At 40.6% G+C, this 11,959-nt stretch overlaps 1 protein-coding gene across 1 annotated transcript in view; it reads right to left on the bottom strand.

Moving 5' to 3' along the window:
• Positions 1-239: 239 nt before the first annotated feature.
• BRD9 (bromodomain containing 9) overlaps positions 240-11,959 on the bottom strand; it is a 53,300-nt gene continuing 41,580 nt past the window's right edge. Inside the window, exons 13-17 of the mRNA XM_065397892.1 lie at positions 8,488-8,526; positions 7,278-7,349; positions 4,894-4,996; positions 3,516-3,683; positions 240-1,152 (exon numbers count right to left, since the gene is read on the bottom strand). Of these exons, the coding sequence (XP_065253964.1) occupies positions 1,052-1,152; positions 3,516-3,683; positions 4,894-4,996; positions 7,278-7,349; positions 8,488-8,526 (483 nt within the window). The 3' untranslated portion in view covers positions 240-1,051. The remainder of the gene's footprint in view (positions 1,153-3,515; positions 3,684-4,893; positions 4,997-7,277; positions 7,350-8,487; positions 8,527-11,959) is intronic.

Raw genomic sequence — 11,959 nt, 5'->3', positions numbered from 1 at the left:
TGGGAAATCCCAAGGACTTTGCTCCCTAATCCCAAATGTCTGCCAAGCTTCTTGACTGTTTTCAAAGTGTTCCCAACTAGTATTGTGTGCAACTAAGCTTTGCAATATGGTCATGTAATGTCATGTGCCCTTTACAGCAATAAGATAATACAGACCAGCAACTTAGGATATGTTAGGTTTAGCAAGAACAAGCAAGCAACTTACATTTTGGCAATAACAAGACATGGGCAAACTTCAAAAAAGTTGATTTTTGTATGACTTTTATTAAGTTAATATTTACAAAATATTGTAAATGCATAACATTCATCTAGATTACACATAATATCAATGTTAAAAAACCCTGTCATGTCAGTGTTGAATTACAAAAACTTAATTACATAAAAGCATACCCTTTTGTCCAGTACACTTTCATTCAAGTAAATACACATATTACCTTAACAAAAAAAAAAAATCTAGGTATTTGGTCCCTGTACTGTTCATGGATAAAAGGGACCACAATACATTTATCTCCATTTAGTTGCAGGGCAGAACTCCTATAGTGAGCTGTTTGATATGACAGCTACAGAGCGTTTTATGTTTCCAAATTAAGTGTTTTTGGAGTGTTAAGAAACTATATTTTAAGACACAGAGAAACATAGCCCCTCTCTACAGAACAGGATGGAAGGGGAGCGGGAACATGAAAATGATCACAATTCAGGAAGTTGTGTCATTGCTGAAAAATAAATATTCCTCCTTGAGGATGTTCTATATATTAAGAACTGCACGCATCCTACTTATCTAATGTCATTCTATAACACACAATTTGTTTTTTCTCCTATTGAGATTCTTATTGACCACTATATTTAAAAAAAAAAAATGAAGGCAATATTTAGTGTGGTGATGACAACATGATACATTAGCTAGGCAAATTTTACAAATGTGCATGGTATTATACAGCTATCCTCACAGAAAAGAGGACAAAATTGAGGTTTCTGCCATTTGACAAAAACTTTATAAAAATGTTACACAATTAAAACAAAAAATAAAAATAAAAAATGAAATATTGTACACGTTAATTACTGGTGGCATTTGCAGGTTCAGGAGATTGAAGAAATTCATAGGGGTCATGTACCATGTCTTGTTGTTCTCCTACACTCAGATGAGAAGGACTTCCTGTAGTAGAAGAAAAAAAAAAAATTAGTAAGACAGAAAAATCTAGCAGGCAGGCCTTAAAGACGTAAAACTGCGCTGGTATTTAATATGTTCTTTCCACCCTTCCTCCATGTCCTAGGGCAGGGGTGGGCAAACTTTTTGACCTGAGGGCCACATCTGGGTGGAGAAATTGTATGCAGGGCCATGAATGGAATTGGGGTGCAAGAAGGGATGTGGGGTGTGGGAGGGGGTGCGGTGTGCGGAGTGTGGGAGGGGGTGCGGTGTGCAGAGTGTGGGAGGGGGCTCAGGGCGAGGGTTTGAGGTGCAGGAGGGGTTCAGGGTGCAGGCTCCAGCCTGGCACCACTTACCTCAAGTGGCTCCAGGATGGCAGCAGCGGGGCTAAGGCAAGCTCCCTGCCAGCCCTGGCCCTGCACTGTTCCTGGAAGCGGCCAGCACGTCCAGCAGTCGCTCCCGGGGGTGGTGAGGGGCAGGCGGCTCCGCCACGCACTGCCTTCGCCTGCGGGTACCATCCCCGAAGCTCCCATTGGCCGTGGCTCCCCGTTCCCAACCAATGGGAGCTGCGGGGTGGTGGTGCCTGCAGGCAAGGGCAGCGCACGGAGCCCCCTGACTCCCCCTTGCCCAGGGGCCACAGAGTCGTGGTGCCGTCCGCTTCCAGGACTGGTGCGGGGCTGGCAATCCCGCGGGCCAGATCCGGCCCGCGGGCCAGAGTTTGCCCTCCCCTGTCCTAGGGTAATATTTTCAAAAGTACCTAAGTCCTATTTTTAAAAGTGATTTAGTCTCTTAAAAGCATAAGTCACATCAAAAGTCAATGGGACTAGAGGCTCCTTAATAACTTATGAAATCAGAACTTAGGTGCTTTTGAAAAATTTGCCTCTGTTCTATTACTCTAAATTGCTAAAATGATGTAATAAAATTATCCATGGAAGGTACTTATCCTCTTTTAAATAAAACTGCAGAAAAGTATTAAAATGGTGTATCAGCATATAGCTCTGTCTTACCCCCCGACCTTTAAAACGAACAATGGGGAGGTTATTACAGGGTCCCAGCAGAAGTGGATTTCCTATGGACTAATGCTTTAACTCAGTGGAGGGACATGTAGCTGAAAGGAATGCTTCTCTGGCTTATGCTTATTTTGTTGCTAGCAGAGGTAATAAGAGATGATGTTTTGAACGTTTGATAAAACATCACAAAAAGGAAGAGAGGGGTAGCCGTGTTAGTCTGGATCTGTAAAAAGCAACAGAGGGTCCTGTGGCACCTTTAAGACTAACAGACGTATTGGAGCATAAGCTTTCGTGGGTGAATGCCCACTTCGTCAGACGCACAAAGGAAGAAAATTAAAAAGATACATAATATGCTGATGATGTGCAGTGGAGATGCAATACATTTAAGATTAGCCTTGCTTAATTGAGGAAGTAAACAACATCAGCACTGATTATTTAGCACTTGATGTAACCAAGTTATTTAAATAGTTAGTGCCCACCAGTTTTATATGATTATGTTAGTGCCTTGTCAAGTCTGATTTTTTTTTTATTTTTTTTTTACTCTTCGAGGATTTTACAAACTGATGTGTATTTAATTAGGTTTGATTATTTCACTTCATTACATACAATCAGATTCTCTGTTTTACGCACAAAACATTTTGCTTTATCTGAGGGTGATTTGGTTAATGTATCTCATTCATTCATAATAATTCCCTTCCATTTCAATTCTAAAATGTTCATTTCTTATATGCATTTAATTGAAAACCTATATATATATACATACATACACACACACACACACATACACACATACACACATACACACACACTATGCATGCTATCATAAAAAGTTAAGTTTGTGTGTGAGAGTCAAAATGCTGTTTGTGTGAACAACACAGGTCTACACAATAAAAAAATTTCTATTTGGATTCGGGTAGTATATTTTCTTAACTGTAATCTTATAGAACACTTTGCTTCATTTCAGCACAGTCCATTAGCTATGTAAAGAATCTATGCCATACCATTTTTAAAGACATAAAATTGAGGGGTGTGCTGCAAATGTTATTCAAACATCAGTTTGATTTATAGGTTATTCCATTCATGCTTAATCTGAAACTTGAGTAAGCAGAATAAATAAACTGTTTAACCCTCAAGAATCCATAGGCTAAAAAGAAGTCTTTTAATATTCAGATAAATATACACATTTTAGGGTTAAACACAGTTATTGCAGTCTGCACACTGTGTTTTATCCAAGTAATCTTTAAATAGCAATTTACATAACTAGAACATACATTTCCTGTACGGGATTCTCTTTTGTCCTAAAATTAGGAAATTTAAATTAGAATAGTGATGTTGCAACTGTTGAGGTACAGTTAACGTTACCTAGATGATGCTGATCTCTTTCAGAGGCGTTGGAGAGGGAGCTGAGGTTGGATGAAGGCCTGGATCCCACTCTGTCAGTTTGAGCCTCATGAAGGTCCTGCAATAGTTTAGTTGTCTCATCCAAATGTAAATGATTATCATCATGATCAAGCTCCTTCTTCACTTTCCCTAGGAACACCAAATAACCAAAATGAATAACAGGTACAGATTAAGCATATTCCCAAATGAATGGTCAAAAAAAAGGTTAATTTTTAAGAAAAGAACCATTTCCCAATTAAACTCATTTTACAATAAAGCTAAAAGAAAGTCACACTTTGAACCTGTTGAAAGTATAAGGCAATGGGTGTTCTATTTTTATCGGAGGATTTCAAAGAGAGATTCCTGTTACACATTAAATAGAAAAAAAATGAACTCACTCACTTCTAGTAAAACTGTGCACTGATACATTAGACACTGACCACTTCCCCTATAAATGAGAAACGTGACATACCAAAATCTCTGTATAGTCGGTAGATACTCTAGGACTACTGCACTTGACAGCAAGATAAACATCCAGAGGCCTTAAGAGACCCCAAAAAACCAACAACAAAAAATGTCACTTGTTTAAGTTATGCAAGAAATACAGTTGTGTCAGAATAGGAGTGTATGTTGTTAAACTGCTAGAAAAACATTTACATCTGTGGAGCAGTTATAATCGGAACTTGTCATTGCTTTCCCAAAGGCTGCATCTTCTATAGAAAAAACGGCAAAAGTCTGTAGGAAAGCATTCAATCTACTTTTCTGGCCTTCTGCAGCCTTGCTCCCATTTTTAACGCAGGGACTCTTCTCAGATATTTAATTAACCAAAACTTAAAATTATAAGCAGGACTTGTTTCAGTGACAATGATATGTTGGAAGAGATTCTACAGTCATTCTTTCAAAATATTTCATTTGTGGTCAACAGTAATGTTCATTTTTATATTTCTGTGGCATTTAAAAAATAATGGCTGTGAGCCATTCTTACAAGGAACTACATCCCTACACCCTATGCAATTTCCCTACAAGAGACTAAAGTATACTACGTGGAAGTTCTTTAGATTCATTCCTGAACTCAAATCAGCATGAATGTCATAACCAAAACTTTCTAACCTATGTATATATATTTTGTTTGATAAGGTGCAATAAAAAAAGAAGCTGGGCCAGCGTGGGGCAAAGAAATGTCCAAACAAAAGGAAGATCAAGACTGGATGAATCTCCTGTGCTTGACTAAGACCTTGTCTATGTAGACCACATTTTTAAAACTTCTCAAACACTTCAGCAAACCATGGCGTTACCCCAGCTAAATGGTTAGCTAAACCACAACAGAACACTTAAATGACAACATTATTAGATCACTTACCCAGTGAACTTAACATGGAAATATCAAGAGACACATCTGAATATGGTTTCACAGACAAAAAATCCAAAACGGAAGTGTTACTGTCTCCAATTGATTCTCCAACCTGATTAAAAATACAATAAAGAGGAGAAAAAGACTCAAATGAACTGTAGATGATGATAATGACTAATTATCACAGCAAGTGTGATTCTTCAAAGTGAGTGCTTGCATGGATCCTCACTCTAGAAGTGTGCACTAATGTATGAGCGTAGCACTTTCTGGACTGTCAGTCTCGTCTGGCCACACACCCTTTGTGTTGCCATGACTCCTTCACCTGAGGATATCCCCAGGGTGCAGCCTCAACTACCACCTTGTCCCTCCCATTACAAAATAATGGGGGAAGAAGGGCAGGGAATGTGGTTTCCAGGCAATCAATCATCCCAGACAACTTAAGTTACTATTGAAGGTGATCGTTTTTTCACCTTGTATTATCCCTGTGTGCTATGAACAACCTAAAGAGTCCTACAGAATGGCTTAGTCCAGTTCAAATAGTAATTAAACGCTATTTTTTAACATTCACAGAAGGCAGATCAGACTCCCCTGGTAACAAATGAACCCTAGTAAAAAATACAAGTAGGCAGATGGACTGACAGAAACCACTTTTGATAAGAACTTGGGCTTCTAAGCACGTCATCACCTTATCTTTATGGCATTGTATACAGTGGATCAGCCATGAATGTTCCTTCTGCATCCTCACAAGGGAGATTAAAGGAAAAGGAGTGGAGCCCCAATGAACATTTCTATCCAGAAAGCTCTCAGGGTGCATGTTTCACCTACTATGGGAATCACGGCATACAGCGTTTCAAGACAGCCATTTCAACATTAATTTTGTAAATCTAACGAACAGGCAGCACTTGTATGAATTATATTGAGTGATCACAAGTACATTCTAAAATTGATTACAGAAACTATTACCCTCAAATGAAATCCTTAGCAATGTCTTTCAGTGCTGACTGCCAAGGAATATAGCAATATTATTTGCTGTCACCATGGGTATGTCTACACTGCAGCTGGGTATGTATGTGTAGACAGACGTGCTAGCTCTGCTCAAGCTAGCATGCTAAAAGTAGCTGTGTGGTCGTGGGCATACAGGCAGCAGCTTGAGCTAGGCACCCGAGTACGTACCCAGGGGGTTGGGCTGCTGCTGCAGCCACACTGCTGTTCTTTAAGCAGAGCTAGCGTGTGTCTGGTCATGAGTGTTGGGCTGCAAACGTTGATTTTTTTAAAAAGGAAAATACACTTAGGCATGTGTTTGGAAAACACAAAGAATTACATGGACCCATTAGAAACTAAGGAATACATTATTGCAATTTCTGTTCCATTGATCCTTTTGACTGTTCTAAGTTTTCAAAAGCTAAAACAATTCAGTTCCCACTTTACTGCAGCCCATGCACAACCCACATGGTCAGAACAGGTTAAGTACCATGTCGCAAGGCTTGATTCTAAAGCTGCTCTCTGGGAAGAACTTCCACTGACTTCAGGCCAATGGGAGTACTGAGCCCAAAGCAGCTTCAGCATCTGGACCTCACAGAAGGTATGGGAATTATATGAGAGGGAGTCAAGTCCACATCGGATTCTCCCATGTATAGTGCAATCAATCAAAAAGTGCCAAAAGATATTACAGGGTTTTGTGCACATTTTTGGAGATATCCTATATAACCTCCTATGTAGTTTAGAAAACCTACAATGCAAATTAATGTATTAAAAGTTCAGCACACTTTTCAGCGGATGATAGTGTATCAAATTCAAGATTTGGAGCTGATGTTCATATTGCATTTATCTGGTAAAGACTATGTTCTCTAATCCACCAACCATATTCAATATTTCCACAAGAATTTAAAAAAAAAAAAAAATCATGATCCACAGTGTGAAAACTAAAATATGTACATGTTTTCATTGCTATAATGGGATGGAAACTCAAACAACGTTGATCAGTGGCTGACCACCAAGATTTGTGTGCAGACCAACAATCTTTCACTTAAAGAGATTCTTATCTTTATTTAATGTAGTATTTGTGCTTATGGAATTAAATTACATAAGCATGATGTAAGTTTGGATGTTATTTATTGCATTCTTTTTATAGCAATTTCAGATGCCATAAAACTGAATTAAAAAGTAAAGACAGAATTGTAAGATATGACTGAAGTAAAGCCAATCAAAATTCTCCCCCATTGAAGGGGTTTGGATTTTCTTATTTGCAAATACCTAGAATATAATATAAATACATTTAAATCCCCTAAACAAACATTCATGCACACATAAAAGTGAGGCATGGAGTAGATAGAGTACTCAGCCCCACTCTCTTCTGCCCATATAAAATCTATAAAAGAAAAATGTAATCTTACCATAATCTGTTTGGAGGAGTCTGGGCAGGTATTGCGCAATCTGTGTTCTTCCTTTATGAGAACTGGCAGAACCTAAATCACCAAATCAGAGTCGAGTTGTTAACACTTTACAATTTAGCATTCTACTTCTCGAGGATTCCATCAAATAGTCAATAACTTCACATGGGTCTGGACTTGTGCCCCCACATAAAATTCTAGCATTTTGTGATTTCTTTGGTAGGTGCAATTTTTTAAAATCAACAGGCTTCAACATAGCTCTAATAAGCCACCACACCCACACCCACTTAGAGGGCAAATGTAAGCCACTTTATAGCAGCAGTGGTGTATAATAGCCCCTCCTCACAAAACACACTTTACCTTTCTAGCTTGCTGTATAATATATATACAGCTGAACAAAGCATAAACAATGAATTTTGGAAGACAGGGGCATATTCCACTAAGTACTTTTCTAAATTACAGGTTGGAAATAACTGTTCTAAGGACCCTACTATATATTCTTCCAATAAAAACATTTTTTAGCTAAGTTCCCTGTAAGCTGCGCAGCAGCCTATTTAGCGCCGCGCAGGCGCTCAGGGAACCTGCCCACCTGGGACCTGCTGAAGCCAGGGGAGGGGCGTCCCTCCCCAAGCCGGACCTGCCGCAGCCGGGGCACCCTTCCCCCGGCTGCAACTGAGCCTTGGACCTGCTGCAGCCGGTGGAGGGGCGGCCTGAACCCAGCCCCGGCCCAGACCTGCCGCAGTGCCCCTCCCCCGGCCTGCCACGGCCAGGGGAAGGGTGCCTATCCTGCGGCCCCAGCCGTGGAGCTGACATGGCAGGGAGAGGCGCCTCTCCCCCACAGCACAGGTGCTGCTGTGGGAAGAGAGAGCTGTGAGGCGTCCTCTCTCCCCGTCATAGCCCCAGAGCACCCTCCTGCACCCCAAACTCCTCATCCCCAGCCCCACCCCAGAGCCCGCACCCCCCAGCCCTAAACCCCTCATCCCCGGCCCCACTCCAGAGCCTACATCCCCACCAGAGACCTCACACCCCTGCACCCCAATCCTGTGCCCCAGCCCTGAGCCCCCTCCCACACTCCAAACCCCTCGGCCCCATCCCCACCACATTAATTTTGTTATGTGCACCAATATGAAGGACATGTGTCTCACATCACCTCCATATTGGTGCACATAAAATTCATTCCGCACATGTGTTGGGAAAATTAGAGGAAACTTACTTTAACTTCATCTGGTGGTTTCATTGGAATGTTTCTCCTCTGCAAACAAAGTTAAAAATTATGTTCAGCACAGGCAGAGATTTTGGTGTACAATACACCTCTACCCCAATATAACGCGACCTGATATAACATGGATTTGGATATAACGCGGTAAAGCAGCGCTCCGGGGGGACGGGGGGGGAAGGAAAGGAAGGGGCGGGACTGCGCACTCCAGCGGATCAAAGCAAGCTCGATATAACGCGGTTTCACCTATAATGCGGTAAGATTTTTTGGCTCCCAAGGACAGCGTTATATCGGGGTAGAGGTGTATTAAGTATTTCTAAACCCTTTACACAAAATGCAGATTAAGTAGTTTTAACAAACATTTTTCACATACCTGCCATAGCATCTGGGTGCTTAACAGTTTGTCATTTAGTTTAATTATGATTGAATTGTTTTTATATCATTTCTCCTCCCCATATACCACTTCCATATGTATTTACATTTTATCCAATAATAAATCAGCGTCTGACTTCTCTAGTGCTAAACTTGAAAGAACTTCCTTCTTTTGTAATGCACAATAGCTACAACAGACTGTTATATTACAATTTTTAAAGATATTTAGTAGTATTGAAGCTGAATCCACTGGCTGACCAACATAGTTGAACTGTGTTTATAATGTAAACTGACCATTAAGAATAAGGGTTTAGCAATTCTAATTTGCAACAAGATTTCAACTTGATGTACAAGTTAATAGCTCAAAAGGACTTTTGAAGGCTTATATTGAACAGTTTCTTTTTATATGTAGAGAAAACATTTCTGGTCGGCTTTGCTTTAAAAAGATTGTTTCAGAAGCTAATTTTTAAAAATATTTGTATTTTTTCCCTCCTGGAGATCACGGTGTGTGTGTGTGTGTGTGTGTGTGTGTGTGTGTGTGTGTGTGTGTGTGTGTGTGTGTGTATATACACACACACACACACACACTCACTAACTTATCATAATAGCGTTCTAGAATAGATAACACAAAGATATACAAAAAGATTCCTGTCATACGTTGGCAGAAAGCCCAAGAAAAAAAGTTCTATTTACCATTGTAATTATGGTTCTTTGAGAGGATTACCCATGTGGGTCCACAGTCGTTGGAAGCATGCACCCACAATGTGCAACCTGGGAAGCTTCAAACAAATAGTGCCCAGTATTGCCACTTGACCCAATCCCCTCCCAGTTGGGTTCCAAGACAATGAATGGCGACATGGCTCTAACCACCCTTCAATCATGTACAGTAATTCAGAAATCCTTAACTTGGGATTCAAAAGTAGGAAAGTTGGGCATGGAGTGTGGATCCATATGGTCAAGTCAGCTGAGAGAACAACAGATACTATGATGTCTAACTGCTTTTCTCGTTCAAGAACTGTCTAAATAAATCCCCACTCTTGCAGGTTTTTATCATCTGTTGAACACACCTGCAGTGGTGTGGGCATCAAAACTGGGTGCTGTTTGTTTTTGCTTGTTAGTTAAAAAACCCGCACACACTATTCCTCTTCGGAGAATTCTGTGCCACTGCGCAATGCAGAATTTGCACAGAATAAATGCTGCAGAGCTACTATCAGCCACTAGGGGCCGCGGGACCCAGCAGAGCCAGGCTCTCCAGCTTGCAAATGAAGGACACTGCCAGGGAGGAGTGGGAGCAGGCGCTCGAGGGTTCCGGGCAACTGCGGTTTCCAGCATGTCCTGAAGGAAGGAGGTGGTGTGTAGGAAACTGCGTTCAAGCCCAGGTCCAACATCTGGCTGTGTGTGTGTGTGTGTGTGTGTGTGTGTGTGTGTGTGTGTGTGTGTGTGTGTGTGTGTGTGTCGCCCCCCCCCCCGATGTGCTCAGCTGGCACGTATGATACACCCAGACTGAGTAATACTAAACGAGCAGTATGGTAATAATAATTACATAACTGCGTTGACTTATTTTGTTTAGGAGAATCCATCCTCAACATACAGGATTCTGAAGACTATCCACCTTCAAGATCACCACCATTGTCTATAGTTACAGAGTTATCTGCTAATGATAGTGTTTCAGTCACATCATGTATGTAACATATCCACAGTCTATCACCCGTAGCAAAAAGAAAAAAAAAATCTCCATCATCCAGAAACAACCATAGATAAGTTTGTGATAAGCAGCAGCAGATTACAAAAAGAGGTAATTGATGAAAAAATTGCCCAGTTTGTTTATGCAACAAACTCTCCTTTCCGTATGATTGAGAACCCCGACTTCGTTAACATGGTTCAGTCATTAAGACCAGGATACAGTCCACCCAACAGAGCAGATGTCACAGGCAAATTGCTGGATAAAGTATATGAAAGAGAAATTGAGCAGTGTGTAAAAGGTCTAGAGGGTAAAATTGTTAACCTGCGTCTTGATGGGTGAAGCATTGTCCAAAATGATTCTGCTGTATGTGCTTGTGTGACAACTGAAGAAGGGAATGTCTTTCTTACAGAAACAATTGATACATCAGGAAATGCACACACAGCAGAATACTTACGAGAAGTAGCAGTAAAAGCTATAACAAACTGTGAAAAAAAAATCAAATGTCTAGTACGCAGCTTGGTAACAGACAATGCTGCAAATGTAACCAAGATGAGAAGAAATTATTTAGAAGAGAATCCCAAGCTAATAACATACGGTTGCAGTGCTCATTTGATGCACCTCCTAGCCAAAGACTTCAGTGTTCCAGAAATAAAGGCTAATGTTGTTGAAACTGCAAAATACTTCCGTAACAACCACTTTGCAGCAGCTGCTCTGAAAAAAGTGGGAGGAACCAAGCTAACTCTCCCACAAGACGTGTGATGGAACTCAGTAGTGGACTGTTTTGAGCACTATAGCAAGAGCTGACCTAATCTGATGACAGTTTGTGAACAAAATCGTGAAAAAATAGATGGCACTGTCACAGCCAAAGTTCTCAACATTGGGCTTAAGAGAAATGTTGAACACATGCTGAGTAGTCTGAAGCCTATTTCTGTAGTCTTGAACAAAATGCTGTTTTATTGGAAGGAACTGAGTGAGATCTTAAAAAGAGAAATATGCAATGACAGAGTTAAATTACAAGCATTAAAAAAAACGAATGTGACAGTCACCATCTCCAGCTCATTTTCTTGCAAATATTCTCAATACTCGGTACCAGGGTCAAACCTTAACTGTTGAAGAAGAGGAGTTGGCTATGACATGGACATCCAGCAATCATCCCTCCATAATGCCAACTATAATAAACTTCAGAGCTAAGGGTGAACCATTCAAGAAATATATGTTTGCGGATGATGTTTTAAAGAAAGTCAGACCAGTGAAATTGTTTGGGGCCTGAAAAAGCAGGAAAGCTTGTTTTTCTTTTCCAGATTACAAAGAAACAGGAAAATGAAGGGGAAGACTACTGAGTTAGCTGCAGAAGCCAATATTTTAAATTTCTCATGTTGACCTGGCCCACACAGTCGATTTTTTTTAATATTT

This window comes from Emys orbicularis, chromosome 2 (genome assembly GCF_028017835.1).
Source record: "Emys orbicularis isolate rEmyOrb1 chromosome 2, rEmyOrb1.hap1, whole genome shotgun sequence".
Classification (NCBI taxonomy): Eukaryota; Metazoa; Chordata; order Testudines; family Emydidae; genus Emys; species Emys orbicularis.
Note: the sequence above shows the minus strand (reverse complement) of the source record. Positions and strands in the feature narration are given on the sequence as shown.